We start from the raw sequence: 17,780 nt of genomic DNA, 5'->3' as shown, positions 1-17,780 counted from the left end.
AATTTTGTTGTATTTTATTTTATTTTTGGGTCAGAACTTTGTTGTATTGAAAACAAATTCATTTTAATTGTATTGAAAGTCATATAGTAAGTTGAAAGAAATTCACAAGATGAATGAATCCAAATGATTCATTGTATACATTAAATAAAAGTCTATACACCTTGGACATCCTCATGCGTACATTCATAGTATATATTTTAAATATACTTTGATCTTTTTAGTCCATATTAATTGATTTGTAAGACTTTTCTTTTAACTACTTTACATTTTTTAATGAAATAGTTTGAAGTAATGAAAAAGGTAATAACAGAAAATAGTCTTTAATTTATATTCTTAAATATATTGTTTTAGGAATATGTCAAATCTTAACAATTCAATACTTAGTATGAATTAGAAGGAGTAATCACTATAACAAAAACAATTTTTAGTAGCAATTAATATACATATTAACAAAAAGTGATAAAGTCTTTACCAGCATTAGTTAATTGTTATTAGATCTAGTGTTGATGTACTTTAGGGACATTTACAAAGAGTGCTTAATATTGCTAAAAGTATGTTTTAGCGGATGTTAAACTATTGTTATTAATTAATTGTTGTTAAAGATTATTTTTTGATATAATAAATAATCAAATTTTGAGTTCTAAAATATCATTAATAACGTTAATTTAGTAATATGCATTTAATAAGATTTTTTTGAAGAATCATGCAAATGTAATACTATGTACTAAATAACATAAAATGGAGGAAATAATAATTATCTTTACCTATACATTTATGGTGTTAAAAGAACTATTTTTTATAAATAGTCATATAAAAAAATATAACTTTATAATTTATGTATTTTTTAATAAATTAAAATAATATTTATTTTGGAACAGAGGAACTATATATGCATAGTGCTCAACAGATGCAGTACTATAGGCTGACTAATCAAGGAACCTAACCAAAAGCGTGACTTAATTAATTAATTAATAGTAATAAAATTCTTCATTTTTGCTATTGAACTGTCATTCACGTGAAAGCTGGGAAATAGTCTAAGTACTATGTCAACTTGATTAATTTTTTTTGTTAATTAATCAAGATACGAACGATCAAGTGAACCTAGAAAAGTTAAACTAATATTAATTGAGCAACAAAATACATACTCCCTCAATTTCAATTTTTATTTTTAAAAAAAATAATTTTATAATCTTAAATTAAAGCTATCTGAAAAAAATGTATCAAAATGTCTTTTAGTCTTATAATTTTAAAAATAACACGTGAAAAGTTAAATTTTAAAAAAATATCAAGAAAAAAAGAGACTTTTTCTGAAACGAACTAAAAAAGAAAGTAAGACAAAAAAATGAAACAAAAAATATTAATACCATTTATTTATGGTTTTATACTAATATACAAGAAAGGACATTTTGTGTTTGAAGCATCTCACGCTCACACATGCTTTAGAAAATAACAACAAATTAAGTGATGTAACGTAGACAGCCTATCTGACACAAACATGACTATATAACTAGTTGATTTCATGGTTCGATCCCCTCATCTTATAAGTCGTAGAAAAATAATTGGGAAAATTATATGAAATAGTAAACTATTAATTCAAATTAAATGTTATAGCCATAGTTTTTTTTATTTGTAATTCGCAGCAAACATTCCATGTTTTTTGCCATCCCATTTGTATACCGAAATATACAAATGCAGGACCCATTTGTATACCGAAATATACAAATGCATGATCCATTGTATACCGAAATATGCAAATGCAGGACCCATTTGTATACCGAAATTTACAAATGCAAGACCTATTTGTATACCAAAATATACAAATAGACGGAAATATACAAATGCAGGACCCATTTGTATACCAAAATATACCAATGCAGGACCCATTTTTATACTGAAATATACAAATAGACCCAAATACATATTTTTTATGTATATGTATACCGAAATATACAGATTAATAGTCGTAGCAAACATAAAGTTTGCTATGGAGCACAATTATACAAACTATAGCTACAACATACAAATATAATTTTTATGTTTGTTAAATCTAAAATTTACTCAAAATAATTTTATTGTTAATCCAAAAACTCGCTTTCAATAATAGCTTTACTAAATACTTATAAAAATGTGGTTCCATATAGTATTTTACACTTGTATTAAAAATAATCTTGTCCACCGACTAATCTAAAATGACGGCTTTGATGATTATTTAGGGCATTAATGAACCGACTTTTTGATCAGTGGGTAATCTAAAACACAAGTCTTTATATAAGTACTGTGGGATTAATTAACTAAATCAATTAATTAGTTGATCTGGTGACAGTTTGGATATTTAGAAATACTTATTTAATTTCTTGTTTTAGGCATAATTAGAAGAATGACAGCTAAAATACAGAAAGTTAAAAAGTCGGCACTCATAATTAAGATAATTATTATTGGGATTAATTACACCTCTCCTGGGATCAGGACATGACTCATTGCATTGTCTCTTCCAGTATTTAAAAAGGCAGTGGCATGAGACGAGACGTTGTATGCAGTATAGGGCGAGATGTTTTATGAAGTATGCGGCGAGACGTAAACCCCGAGATACGGAACGTAAATTTTATGGATCTACGCGGGCATAGTCTCATATATACTTTCTATAACAAATGAGATCTTTCAATGATATATATATATATATACATAGGGGCGGAGCCAACCTTCTGTTAGGGGTTCATCCAAACCCCCTTCGGCAGAAAATTTTACTATTTATACATGATTAAAATTATTCTATGCTTATATAATAGATGTCGAACCCCTTCAATTAGTTCGTATGTTTAGTTCTTCAGATATTGAACCCCCTTATTAAAAATCCTAGCTCCGCCATTGCCTAAATGGTATATTAATATATCAAAATATTTGATCAGAATCTCTAGATTTATTATCGGTAATCTTAGAGATTTCATTTCAATAAATTAAAAATGGTTAATTATTAAGATAGTTATTATAATTTGTAGAGTTTATAAAGAACGTGTTATTATAAAATTGTCATAGAGAGATATAAGCTTAGGAATAAAATATGAATTTTATAATAAAGATTAACTACTATCCATCAACAATATACGAGAAAATTACATTGTTAACTTATTTATAGAAATACTTATTTCTCTTAATAAATTTATGTATCATTAATATTTAAATAAAAATAACAAAAAGAGTATTATATGGTAACTCGGATTCAAAATTAATTATAAGTGTAGTTTGTTTAGAATTCTTATGTGCCTTATCAAAAATATGAAAGATTCTTTCACAGCTTTCTTCGTCCTTATTATTTTCACTCTCGTTTTTTCATAAACACTATTGAAACAATTTGAGATAATCATGATAACTTTTTACTAATTATTATTATTATTATTATTATTATTATTATTATTTTAGAATCTAAAGTAATTAATCTCATACAAAAATTATTTATAATTTATTAAGTCTTCTTCGCAACATGAAAACATGTTTAAATAGGTGCTTCCATTGCTTCAGACTATGTTTTCTCTTCTTAGTCATTCAATCAACAACATAAATTAATTGAAAACAAACTTTGATCCATATACCATCCCATGTACTCCAATTTAAATATACTTAAAGTCGATAGTATCAAAAATATTTGAACGTTATTTCAAGAAATAAACCTTAGATCTTTAAAACATGTTTTAAAAAAGAAAAAAAGAAAGATGAATAATCATCAATCATTAAATATGAAAATATAATAATTTTAAAAATAAGTATTTCTAAAAATAAATTGATGGTGTAATTTTTTTGTCCATCATCAGTGGATAGTAATTAATCTCTTTATAATAAGGCATTGTTATATAAAAATATTGTTATAGAAATGTATAATACTTCGTAATAATTTTTTAACGTCGTCATTTCGTCAACTTAGTTCTATTGTTTGTAAAATGTGGCATGCCACACCTATTGATCTACTAGTATTATTATAGATAACTATTATTCCCTCCGTCCATTTTTACTGATCTAATATATTAAAATAATTATTTAAAAATAAATAAATAAATATATATATATATTAATTTTTTTAACCAATTTTATTTATAAATTTCTTACAATATATCATAAGCTACACATCCCAGATTTTCTGGGAGAAGAACTTCGATTTCTTCGTTACTATGATTCTAGAAAGATTTCACCATATATTTAATTGCGTGACAATCCAGTTACAAATAGAGAAAGTGAATCAATATCCTCCTAAACTATTACTCTCCTATCTCAATTTACGTAGCATTATTTAACTTGACGTAAAAATTTAAAAAAATATAATTTATTTTTGAAGTTTATAGTCTAAAGCACCGTTGATCGTGACTATAAATCATTTCATGAATAATAAAAATATATTTTTAAATTAAATTATTTTTCAAATATAGAAATGTGTCATATTTTTCTGAACAGGCTAAAGAATATATTATATATAAATTAAGATAAAATAATATATTTTTAATAGTTCCATAGGTAAATTGTGTCTAATTTATATTACCCCTGAAAAATATTATGCTTTTATTAGTTTGATATTTAATTTATATGCCTTGTTTAAGTTGCCTTTCCAGTTTCAAGTATGTACTATAACTTTATTTATGTTTTTTTTTTTATTCATTATCTCTTACCATTATCAAAATTGTGGTTTATAGTTGGTCACGTGCCAATCAATTATATGATTTAACCAACAAGTTCCCTATTCAAATAATTAATTATGAAAAATAGACACTTAGGGTCAACTCCCCCTAGTATCAAATTGTGTAAAGACAGAGTATATCTTTATGGAAATTGGAAAGAATTAAGACAGCCAAACAAAAAATAAAATCAAGAAATCTCCATAATCTCATCAAAATGCATGAACCCAAATCCCAATTCCAAACCTATATAAAAGCCCCTTCTTACTACTCTCACTTTCATCCCTCAGCCTCCACATCAATATTCCTCTTAATTCTCTATCCCCGTGTGTGATTTAACTATTTAGCGACGGACTGTAAAGCCGCAATGCCTTCAGCAACGGTAAACTTGGTGTCCAAATGCACCATTTTCCCATCGGAAAAATCATCTCGTACTGATCTAAAACTCTCCGTCTCCGATCTTCCTATGCTCTCTGTTCACTACATTCAAAAAGGTTGTTTATTTACTCGTCCATCTTTTCCTATTGCTCAACTCATTTCCCTTCTTAAGCTCAGTCTTTCTCAGACTGTCACTCACTTCCCTCCGCTCGCCGGACGATTTGTTACGGATTCAGATGGCTACGTCTACATTACTTGCAACGATGAAGGAGTTGATTTTGTTCATGCTACAGCTACTCACATTTCCATTCGCGATGTCATAGGCTCTATTGATGTTCCTGATCATGTTAAGGAGTTTTTCCCTTTGGACAGAACGGTTAGCTATCGAGGGCATTTTATCCCTCTTCTAGCTGTCCAGGTGACGGAATTAGCTGACGGCGTATTTATTGGATGCGCCGTCAATCATTCCGTCACTGACGGGACTTCCTTTTGGAATTTCTTCAATACATTTGCTGAGGTGAGTAGAGGTGTGAAAAGGATTGTAAGGCAGCCGGATTTTACACGTGATTCTGTTTTGATTTCAAATTCTGTACTGAAACTCCCGGCTGATGGACCGAAAGTTACTTTCGCCGGCGATGCTCCTTTGAGGGAGAGGATTTTTAGTTTTAGCAGGGAATCAATTCAAAGACTGAAAGCGAAGACGAACCATCAGAAATTGAATTTCGACGGAGAAATCAATATTGTTGAATTGATGTCAAAACAGAGCAACGATCCACTGAAAATCAAAACAGAAACGGAGAAGATAAATCCAACGGCTGAGATCTCATCATTTCAATCACTCTGCGCATTGCTCTGGTGTGCAGTGACACGTGCAAGGAAATTCCCAGCTTCGAAGATGACGACATTCAGAATGGCTGTAAATTGCCGTCACCGTCTCCAGCCGAAGCTAAATCCGTTATACTTCGGCAACGCAATTCAGAGCATTCCGACTTACGTATCAGCAGGGGACGTATTATCTCACGATCTACACTGGTGCGCGGAGCAATTGAACATAAACGTGAAGGCACACGATGATGTTATGGTGAGGAAGTTCGTAGAGGATTGGGAAAAGGATCCACGGTGTTTTCCGTTGGGAAATTTCGACGGAGCTATGCTAACAATGGGAAGCTCACCGAGGTTTCCAATGTACGAGAACGATTTCGGGTGGGGAAGACCGGTTGCTGTTCGGAGTGGACGGGCGAATAAATTTGACGGGAAGATATCAGCGTTTCCGGGGAGAGAAGGAGGAGGAAGTGTGGATTTGGAGGTGATTTTGTCACCGGAAACAATGGATGCCCTTGAGTCTGATCCGGAATTCATGCAGTTTGTTATTGGCTATTGAACTTTTCTTTTAACATAGTAGCTTTTGCTCTTTGTGATTTTACTCAATTTGTATTCAGTTGTGATTAATGTAATTGAGTTTAACCTTTGTTGAATTGCTAAAAACTATTACTATTTCGAGTCGTAAATATTTGTGTGATTATAAAAGTAAATATTTAATATCCATATGGTTATACTCGGCCGTCTTTTCGGATTTGCAGGCATATGGTATTATTTTAGTCCAATCAATACATTATTTTCATATAAAACCAAATTATCCGAGGGTGTTTAGCTAAACTCGTAAGCTGGTCAAACGGACTTGTAGCATATATACTTTCTTTGAAGTATCTGCTCTTACTACTGTTATGAATATCCTTGTAGCTTAGTCAATTGTATTATTTTGTAGTTTGACTCTGGGAGGTCATGTTGATGCTTGATTAGTTTTTTTTTTAAAAAAATCAATTATTGATATATAACTTCTCATGCCTCTATAATGGAGAAGACAAGGGTGAAATCAATTTACTACATCCTTTCTTTGGTGTTTAGATCGAATTGCCACATCAAAATACCGCGGAAGATTATTATGAAGAACAAAAGGTTGAATGTCTATGTGTTTATTCGTAAGGTGGTTTTGTCAGCTAGTCCTTCTCATACATGTGACTTCGTTCTCATGGTCATTGAAGGGAAACATCAGATATCTCAGTTTTTTGGGTGTCCCGGAGATTCTAGATGGACTCGGATTCATTGGTTGAATTTGATTACTCTCCGTTTGTTGATGTGGCTATCAAGGTTGTAGTTTGTGATGTTGCTGGTCCTGTCATGCCATGGTGCAACTACATTTGGTCCTCGACCATCTTATCAGTCAAGCCCAATCATATTTATTTTATAGACGATTCTCGTAGGTTTAGAGCTTATAGTAGTCAGCTGGTGCAGGATGAAAGTAATGATCTCTAAGTTTTTTTAAATAAAAAACTGATAACTCAGGTGTTCAGGTTAGCTTGAGCACAATAATTTCACGGGATATATGTTACCTCCCACTGGTAATAACAAGTTCTAGCAATTGATTGATAACTTCAAACCAGAAATTATTGGATATCATTCGTAAAACATAGTTTGTATTATGAGAAAGTTTTCTGTACTTCTGCTAGTTTGTACATATGCAATATTTTTGAAATTGTTTTATAATATTCATATTGATTTTTATCGCTTAAAACATTGAGAGGACCTTTTCTTAGTATCGACAAAGATTACAGTCAGTTTGATAATGATAGAGTGACACTACTTCTTTGCTCCGAACCGAGAAATTCCTTAGATAGATATGCTAATGACACTTCCAAGACCTTGTAAGGCAATGTTCCATATCCCTATCCTGTATCTTTTGTGTAGTAAATTTGGCTGTGATTCGAGCTACTGTTCTAATTAAACAGTGATGATTGATTTTAGCTAAAATTGACGGAGTAGATCTATTTTGGTCCTTTTAATATAACGTTGAGTATCATTAGACTCTTAATTGTCGATAAGCAAGTAGGTATATTTAATAAATTTATCAACACAAATATACAAGTGGATTTGACCGAACTCGGATGCGGACTACTAACTCCATCCATGATAATAACCAACAAAATGGAAACTTGGGTCAACATCCCAAAGTAGAGTACTAAATTTGGAAAGACAAAGAGCATCTTATGGAAAGAAGCTAAGAGAAAACAACCAAAAAGTAAAATCAATAATCTCCATCTCATCAAATGCATGAACCATATGATCTCAGAACAATAATGCAGTACCAAAACTTACATAATTAGAACTTAGCAAATTAAAGTTTTAAAGAAGCTATTAGTACTAATTAACAATGTCTTATGTTGAAGCTGTAACTTTGGTCTCCAAATGCAACATTTTTCGATCTGAAAAGTCATCTCTCACTGGTGCGCGGAGCAATTGAACAAAAACGTGAAGGAGAACGATGATGTACATGGTGNTATATGTATATAATTCATCGGTTTGGTTCGGTTCGGTTATTTCTTCGGTTTTTTTCGAATAAAACAATAACCAAACCAAATACTATCGGTTTTCAAAAATCTAAAACCAAATCCAAATAAAATCGATTTTATTTTATCGGTTTGATTTGATTTTTCGGTTTAAATCGATTTTTATCCAAACCGTGAACACCCCTAATAATAACCAACAAAATGGAAACTTGGGTCAACATCCCAGAGTAGAGTACTAAATTGGGAAAGACAAAGAGCATCTTATGGAAAGACGCTAAGAGAAAACAACCAAAAAGTAAAATCAATAATCTCCATCTCATCAAATGCATGAACCATAATCTCAGAACAATAATGCAGTACCAAAACTTACATAATTAGAACTTAGCAAATTAAAGTTTTAAAGAAGCTATTAGTACTAATTAACAATGTCTTATGTTGAAGCTGTAACTTTGGTCTCCAAATGCAACATTTTTCGATCTGAAAAGTCATCTCTCACTGGTGCGCGGAGCAATTGAACAAAAACGTGAAGGAGAACGATGATGTACATGGTGTAGAGGATTGGGAAAAGGATCCACGGTGTTTCCCGCTACGAAATTTCCCTACGGAAAACACCGTGGATCCTTCTCCCAATCCTCTACGAACTTTCTCACAACAACATCATCCTGCAACCTTCACGTTTTTGTTCAATTGCTCCGCGTACCAGTGCAAATCGTGAGACAAAACGTTCCCTGTAAATGCATAAATTAGAATTCTCTGAATTGCGTTGCCAAAGGAATTGGACATAACCTTTCTGAATTTAGCGAACAGAGAGCACAAGAAGATCGGAAACAGAGAGTTTTAGATCAGTAAGAGATGAATTTTCAGATCGAAAAAATGTTGAATTTGGAGATCAAAAGCTGTATTGTTGTTACTACTTGAAATAAGGAGGAGTGAAAGCTGAGGATGAAGTAAAAGTAAGTAAGAGGAGGGATTTATATAGGAGATTCATGAACTCAGGTTCATGCAATTATTCCAAAATATCGAGAAATCACGGAAATTTTCATAGTTTAAACGTGTTTATAGTTAAGAATATTTCACCATCAAAAAATGTGGGAGACCAAAAGTAACTCAGCTGTAGTGTTTTTATTATTACTTGAAATAAGGAGTGAAAGCTCAGGATGAAGTGAAAGTAAGAAAGATTAGGGCTATATATAGGAGATGAGCAAGTGATTCATGTTACTTAGATTCATGCACTTTTAGAGGTGTAACATGTGCTCAACTTGGGGGATACGTTGTCGGGTTGATTCGTGTTTTTCAAATATCAAATCAAATTAATTGTATTTAGATTTTTAAATCTATAATCCAAATCAAATCAATCAAAATTGGATTATTTTAACCTTAGTTTTTTTTTTTTTTTCAAGTTTTTCAATTTTCTTCTAATATAAAGTCTTAATACAAAACATAGCATACAACTTGTACTTCAAAGTTCAAATATTCCTTTAATCTTAGTAAAATACAATCATCTAAGTTGATTAAAAAAAAATAACACAAAATTTGAGACGAGCACTATGAGAATTTATCTAACAAAGTCATTAAACTTTGTTATGTATCAATAAAATGATTTAACTTAAAGATTTTTATCTTCAAAAATCAATTAACTATATTTATCATTAAAAAAAAATTAACATGACAATATAAATTATTTTATATGTCATGTAAACATGGATTCGACCAATAAACAAAATTTTAAAAATCTCATTATGCTTCTTCTCCTTCTTAATTTATCATTAAAATCAAGCTTATTGAATATCATTCTTAAAAGATGATGTATAGAACTTTAAAGGCTAGATAATGTGTATCAAAGGTAATAATAAGATAATAACGATCCTATTAAGTAATACTTTGGCTAATTAATTTATAAATATGTACAAAATGTATAGTTTTTACATATATAAGTTTTCATAAAAATAATGGGTAAAACTTCTTTTAATATTTTCTTTTTATTCTTGTGGATAAATAAAGAGACAAGGGAAGCACATGAAGCCATATGTAGCCAAGATAAATATTCTATTTTAAAATTTAAAAAATAACTAGTGTCAATATCAACTATGTCTTGATGATGACAACACAGGTTTAAGATGTCATTTTGTGCTTTTAATATCTACTATCTATACTATATACAATGGATTCAGAAATTAATTAAATGATAAAAGGCGTATGGATTATAAACTTAGCAATTATTATTAAGGGTATAGTTAAATATAATTGTCAACTATTTATCCTGAATTTTTAAAGTGATAATAAAATAATTCTTTTAAATAAAAATGACAATTAAAATGAAACAAGAAAATATCACTTATACATAACATAAAAGGGTCAAATAGTAGATAGAATTTCTAGGCCTTAAAGAAAATGTCAGCCAACATAAAGAATATTAAAAGTAGGCACTCATTGATTATTATTACTAGAATTAGAATTCCACCACTCCTGGGATCAAGGACATGTCTCATTGTCCCTTCCATTTATAGAAAAAATAGTTTAATAGAGTATAAGTACTCTTTCCGTCTCAATTTGTGTAGTATTTTTTGGATTTTAAGCTTTAAATAAATCTATTTTTTACTGTAAATTTTTTATATATGTTTTAAATATTTTGAATTGTCAATTATTGTGTCTTATTGTGTTTTTTATGTAGTTTATAAATATATAAATTTAATTTCAAAAAATTTGAAGATTCCATGCGTAAATTTCCAGTCAAACTTAAACTGTTTGACTCTCTAAAAATGGAAAGTGTCACATAAATTGGGACAGAAAGAATATTACTTTTCGATTTGAGTGACTTTTGATGAAATAATTAAAAACTAATGACTTCTATAAAAGAAGGAAAAAAACACTTTGTTCATTTCACCTATTTTAAATAATTCAGTAATCATTGATATAATGAAGTTATCATGTTAAACAGTTCAATCATTAATAACCGCATGTGAGCTACTAGTTCTGCTCTGGCTAATAACATATATACTATGATCTCATAAATAAGTTTTGGAGAAAATAAAATATACATTTTATTTCTATTTTGTATTGAGGTAGAAAGACGGTTTACACTTTGTTATTTATAATTGGATATGTGTTTGCTAGTGGTATGATTAAACCACGGAACACCCATTGGAAAAATTAAAGTGTTAAAAATGAGTCCAATTACATGTAACCATTCAAGTCGCTCAGAATTTTAAGAGTTAGGTTCAAGATAATTGAACAAAAACGTGAAGTGCACGATGATGTTATGGTGAGGAAATTATGTTGTTAATCTGTGTATAAAAAACCAGAATTACTGATTTCAATAAACTTTGCAGAAACACGAAGTAACCAAAGTTTAATAAACCAGTAAGAATAGATGAACATAAATTAATTGACAAAACTAAAATCTGTAAAAAACTTACCACAATCTGGAAAAACAGAATCAGAAAAAAGATCAAGCCCACTGAATGCACAGTGTCCTCTTTAAGGAAATTATTCCCCTTTGATTTGGAATATGTCCTCCCAGGATAGAATGATCTCAATCACCAGTGTATTGATACCCAAAACTCTGGTGTCAACGAACCACTCAACAGCAATAAAGTACACGAAGAAATTTTGTGCAAAAGAAGAAGAAGAAATCAGAAAAATTCGTAAGGAATAAGTCTGAGGAATCAATGTATTTATAGGCAAGAGGACTTGGTTCCAAAAGGTTGCAATCCTTTCAGAATCCACATGACCATTCATGAAAGTTTGAAAGTTTGCAACCTTTCAAACGGTCATGGTTGTTTCTGAAAGTTGCAACCCTTTTAGAATAGTCACTTCCAACGGCGGGAAATTCAAATAAAACGGAAAAAATTTAAATAAAACGGGTCGCGCGTGGATCCGAGTCGGGTCGAGGCCAATTAACTAATTAATTGAATCGGTTAATTAACTAATTAAAACGTTGGCCATTTAATTTAATTTAATTAATTAAATAATTAATTAACTAAAATATTAAAACAAACTTTGTCCAAAAAATAATCTCAATTAATAGGAGTGTTTCTATATTTAAACTCTCATATTTTTCTTTCCACCACCGATGAGGACAAATGTCTTTTCAATAAAGCATAAAAGGACTTTTCAAGTTCTCAACTTTCCAAGTTCCCAACTTCTTCAAGTTCCTCTTTCATCTTCCCTCCATTTCCCATTAACTCTTGCTACATACCCAACAAGTTATTACTTTGAATTTAGATTTATCAACTGAAAAATGAATTTATTTTCTGAATGAAACATGTTAAGAGAGATGTATTACATATAGAAAATGATACTTTAAGTGATTCATTCAATCATATAAAAAGTACTTTTACTTTTCATATATTGCTGATAGAATTGTGTCAACACTTCTTAAAATCCAGAAACATACTGCATGAATTCTGTGTCCGACTCAAGGCCTTCCATTGTTTCCGGTGACAAAATCACCTCCAAATCCACACTTCCTCCTCCTTTTCTCCCCGGAAACGCCGATATCTTCCCGTCAAATTTATTCGCCCGTCCACTCCGAACAGCAACCGGCCTTCCCCACCCGAAATCATTCTCGTACATTGGAAATCTCGGCGAACTCCCCATTGTTAACATAGCTCCGTCGAAATTTCCCAACGGAAAACACCGTGGATCCTTTTCCCAATCCTCTACGAACTTCCTCACCATAACATCATCGTGTGCCTTCACGTTTTTGTTCAATTGCTCCGCGCACCAGTGTAGATCGTGAGATAATACGTCTCCTGCTGATACGTAAGTCGGAATGCTCTGAATTGCGTTGCCGAAGTATAACGGATTTAGCTTCGGTTGGAGACGGTGACGGCAATTTACCGCCATTCTGAATGTCGTCATTTTTGAAGCTGGGAATTTCCTTGCACGTGTTACTGCACGCCAGAGCAACGCGCAAAGCGATTGAAATGATGAAATCTCAGCCGATTCTGTTTTGATTTTCAGGTGATCGTTGTTCTGTTTTTCCATCAATTTAACAATGTTGATTTCTCCGTCGAAATTCAATTTCTGATTGTTCGTCTTCGCTTTCAGTCTTTGAATTGATTCCCAGCTAAAACTAAAAATCCTCTCCCTCAATGGAGCATCGCCGGCGAAAGTAACTTTCGGTCCATCAGCAGGGAGTTTCAGCACAGAATTTGAAATTAAAACAGAATCACGTGTAAAATCAGGCTGCCTTACAATCCTTTTCACACCTCTACTCACCTCAGCAAATGTATTGAAGAAATTCCAAAACGATGTCCCGTCAGTGACGGAATGATTGACGGCGCATCCAATAAATACGCCGTCAGCTAATTCCGTCACTTGAACAGCTAGAAGAGGGATAAAATGCCCTCGATAGCTAACCGTTCGGTCCAAAGGGAAAAACTCCTTAGCATGATCAGGAACATCAATAGAGCCTATGATATCACGAATGAAAATGTGAGTAGCTGTAGCATGTACAAAATCAACACCATCATCGTTGCAGGTAATGTAGACATAGTCATTTAGATCCGTCACAAATCGCCCCGCGAGTGGAGGGAAGCGAGTGAGAGTCTGAGAAAGACTGAGCTTGAGAAGGGAAATGAGTTGAGGTATAGGAAAAGGTGGACGAGTAAATAAACAACCTTTTTGAATGTAGTGAACAGAGAGCATAGGAAGATCGGAAACGGAGAGTTTCAGATGAGAAAGTGACGATTTTTCCGACGGGAAAATGGTGCATTTGGAGAGTAAAGTAACATGAGCAGCAGCAGCAGCAGAAGGCATTGTTAGTTAATTAGGTATTGTACTTGTCAGGCTGAGGATGAAGTGAGAGTACTAATAAGAAAGGGTTTATATAGGAGATTTGATTCATGCATTTGTGGTAGTGGTCATTTGTCTTTTTCTCTTTGTTGCTAAGTTTGAAACATGGGGAGAATTTGACCTCATTTTTATTTTTTTTAAATTTTATTTTGGGGGACTGCACTTAAAAAATGACTAGCTGGCGCATGTCCAACGTGAAATTGGATTCAAAATTTAATATTTATATAATATCTTAAAGTAATCTTCACTAGTTATAACTAGTAAATTACTCTCCCCCGTCTAATATTAGTGGTCCAATAATATTTGTTCACTTTTATAAAATTAATGGATGATTTTGCATTTAATTTCTAGTTTTATCTTTATCATTAATATAATCATTCCTCTATTATAGTATTTTTTAAGATATTATATTTATTATATACAAAGGGTAATATAGTAAAATTATTCTTTTATTTATAATTTCTTAAGAAATGTGTAAAGTCAACCGTAAATATATATTAGATAGATGGAGTATTATGATGTCAGGAGATTATGAGTTCGGGTTGTGAAAATAACTTCTTCTAGAAATACAAAATAATGTTGCATATAATAGAGATTTATGGTTCAGTTCTTTTAAAAAAAAAAAAAACAAAAGTTTAGTAGATTGGACCCTTTTTTTCCTCTTCACACCCTATATAATATCTTCTTTTTTCGTCTTCATATATTTATAATTTTTTAGTAAATTCATGAAATTTGATTCATGCATTTGTGAAGGTGGCTATTGTTGTCTTTTCTTTTTGTTTTCATTTCCGTTTTGGCAAGTGCTACTCATAGATTTGACTGGTCGGACATGCCCAACCGCCCCATCTATCTATAAACAAATATAATCAAAATTGAAACTGTTTCATCTTTAATTAGAAGTTTTGAATTCAAATTTTGAATATGAAGTAATCAGAGATTTTAAATTTGAGTTTTGAATATGAAGAAAAGAGTGTCATTCTCGAATAGATTTGTAGTGTGCGATTTGAAATTTATACTATAAAATCAGACTATAAAGATAAAATATTATCTTTCAAAAACCGATTATAATTCAAAATTTGGCAACTTGAACCTCAAAGTCAAATTATATTGAACTACTAGTCCCTCCTTCAATTTACTTGTCCCCGTAAAATACTCTGTGTCTCATTTTAACTATCATCACGAAAATAATAAATATAAGAAATAATTAATTATTAAAATATTTTTGTTTTAAAAAAATATATTAATGTATGAGCGCCGTCTTTTAACGTTCTGTATGTGATCTGGCATTCTCTTTATGATTACAAAACTCAATTTGGAATCTACTCACCATTTAATTAAAATATTTCTGCTAATTAATTAATTAATTAATTCCACTAATAATTTAATATAGTTTTAATAATAAACTTAGCTTGTTTTGTAAATAATCCAACTTAAGAGTTCAGTTTGTTAATGTCCACAATGATCCTCTAAACCGTCTTTTTTGATTGGTCGGTGTATTCAATTAATTTAATCCAATTAGGAATATAATTAGGATATAAACAAAGTACATTATTTAATTAATGGTTTTTACTGATCTGTAGTTCCACTTGATATATGCTGTCTTTTCATTAATTACGTAATTAATAGGGAGTACTACAACTATGTGCATGCCATCTTTATGAATTTTCTTTACTCATGTTGGTAGAATTGGAGTTAAAATTTGAAATTTATGAGTTTAAAATTTTAATTTCTTTTTAAAGTTATAGAATTTAAATTAATAATTTTTATGTCTTCAATAATTTTTTTACTATAAATTCAAAATTTAAAAAAAATTTAATGAATTCGATCAAACTTGTAATCAACACTTTGACTCCGCTCATGTATGTATGAGGACCCCTTTTCATCCTACTCAAAAAATAATATAATCATCGAAAGATGGAATATTTCACATGAAAAAATATGCATCTTTATGTTTGATATTCTTCTGTGCGACCTGTGACTCTCGCCTCCTATTTGTTCAAGGCAAGCAACATGAATTTGATTCAATCTATGTATTCAATTTTGCGGTTGAAATGCTTAGTTAATTTCTTAACCTTGATAGAAAAATTATTTATTCAATAATTTGCGTATGAAGATAAGAAATTTGGATCTCAAAATAATTATCGTAAAATTCTTTTCTCTCTTTATTTCAATTTATGTGCCATTCTTTTTTCGAGAGTCAAACAGTTTAAGTTTGATCGTGAATTTGCGCATAGAATCTTCAATTTTTTGAAATGAAATTTATTTATTTGTAAACTACATAAAAAGTATTATAAGTCACAATAATTAGTAATTAAAATGTTTAAAAGATCTATAGCAAATTTACGATAAAAAATAGACTTATTTAAATCTCGATCGAAATTCGAAAATTGTCACATGAAACGAAGAGAGTATTTGTTAGACAAATAAGACAAATCAATGATTTGTACGGTGGCCGTCCTTTCTACAAAAAATGGGTTGGAATCTCTCACTCTCTTACTTACAAATAGCCAATTTTTAATTTTCAAAAAAAGAAAACTTGTAGTCAATATAAACTATTGTCTACCACGTTTTAATTAATTAATTTTAACTTTTAATGGAAATACTTTAATTAAAAGACTTTTATCATATATTATAATTAAACAAACTAAAACACTCATGTATTTAGTGAATTTATGAAATTTGATTCATGCATTTGTGGAGGTGGCTGTTGCTGTCTTTTCTTATTTGTTTTGATTCATGCATTTGATACTTTTTTTGAGATATTAAAATTATTTTTCAAACACATTTTAATTTTTTTCATGATATTTAAGATCCATATTATGTGAATTGTCGAAACATTTCATAAGAAAAAAATTTAATAACAAAAGCTAAATGTTACTTTTCACTATTATCCTTTGATTATTCTCAAATTATTAACTTTCAAGATTTCGGCATTAAAAGTCAAATGATTCTTTGTTTACGTTTAATAATAAAGTAAAGGAAATTGGCTTGCTTTTCTCTCTTTTCTCCTCCAAAATGTGAAGTAGTTAAGAACCCTCATTTAAAAAACATGATAAACATGAAGAAAACAAAATCTCAAAAAATCTCTTGATTTTTTTTAAATGATTTATTTTGAATATGAAAAAAGTCTCGGTGACTCACTTAATATAGACTTGAGGGCAGGAGTGGACCCACCCATATCGAAGGGGTGTCAAGCAACACCTCTTTGTCAGAAAATTACAATTTTGGCCTTATATACATTGAGTATTGACATCTCTAAACACAAGTTAAATATTTAGTCTAATGGTTAAGGTATTGCGAAAAGTCTTTGAGGTTGTCTTGAATTCGTTACTACGTAATATTTTTAGGCTAAATGACGATTAAAATGAGACGAAGGAAATAAAATACACGAGTGCTGTCTTTTATCGTTCTGTATAATGTAACCATTATATTCTCCTTATAATTACAAACATAGTTTGGAATCTCCTCACCATTAATCAGATTCTTCTGCTAATTAATTAATTAAAAATACTTTTAATAATTGAACTTAGCTTGTATTATAAGATCCTCTAAACCGTCTTTTTTGATTGGTCGGTGTGTTCTATAACTCTAATCCAATCAA

The 17,780-nt window shown here is 30.6% G+C and overlaps 2 protein-coding genes across 2 annotated transcripts; one reads left to right on the top strand and one right to left on the bottom strand.

Annotated features, from left to right (window-relative positions):
• The first annotated feature begins 4,863 nt into the window (after positions 1-4,863).
• Positions 4,864-6,536, top strand: LOC125866793 (uncharacterized acetyltransferase At3g50280-like). Its single transcript, XM_049547142.1, has one exon. It carries the CDS (start codon positions 5,026-5,028, stop codon positions 6,415-6,417), a length of 1,392 nt encoding a protein of 463 aa, XP_049403099.1. The 5' UTR covers positions 4,864-5,025; the 3' UTR covers positions 6,418-6,536.
• A 6,081-nt stretch (positions 6,537-12,617) lies between these two features.
• Positions 12,618-14,200, bottom strand: LOC125866794 (uncharacterized acetyltransferase At3g50280-like). Its single transcript, XM_049547143.1, has one exon. The coding sequence runs from the start codon at positions 14,141-14,143 to the stop codon at positions 12,758-12,760; it is 1,386 nt and encodes a 461-aa protein (XP_049403100.1). The 5' UTR covers positions 14,144-14,200; the 3' UTR covers positions 12,618-12,757.
• Between the last annotated feature and the right edge of the window lie 3,580 nt (positions 14,201-17,780).

Source organism: Solanum stenotomum, chromosome 6 (genome assembly GCF_019186545.1).
Source record: "Solanum stenotomum isolate F172 chromosome 6, ASM1918654v1, whole genome shotgun sequence".
In the NCBI taxonomy this organism is placed as follows: domain Eukaryota; kingdom Viridiplantae; phylum Streptophyta; class Magnoliopsida; order Solanales; family Solanaceae; genus Solanum; species Solanum stenotomum.
Note: the sequence above shows the minus strand (reverse complement) of the source record. Positions and strands in the feature narration are given on the sequence as shown.

Coding starts and splice junctions, on each gene's coding strand:
- LOC125866793 (XM_049547142.1), top strand. CDS start 5,026: ATGCCTTCAGCAACGGTAAACTTGGTGTCCAAATGCACCATTTTCCCA.
- LOC125866794 (XM_049547143.1), bottom strand. CDS start 14,143: ATGCCTTCTGCTGCTGCTGCTGCTCATGTTACTTTACTCTCCAAATGC.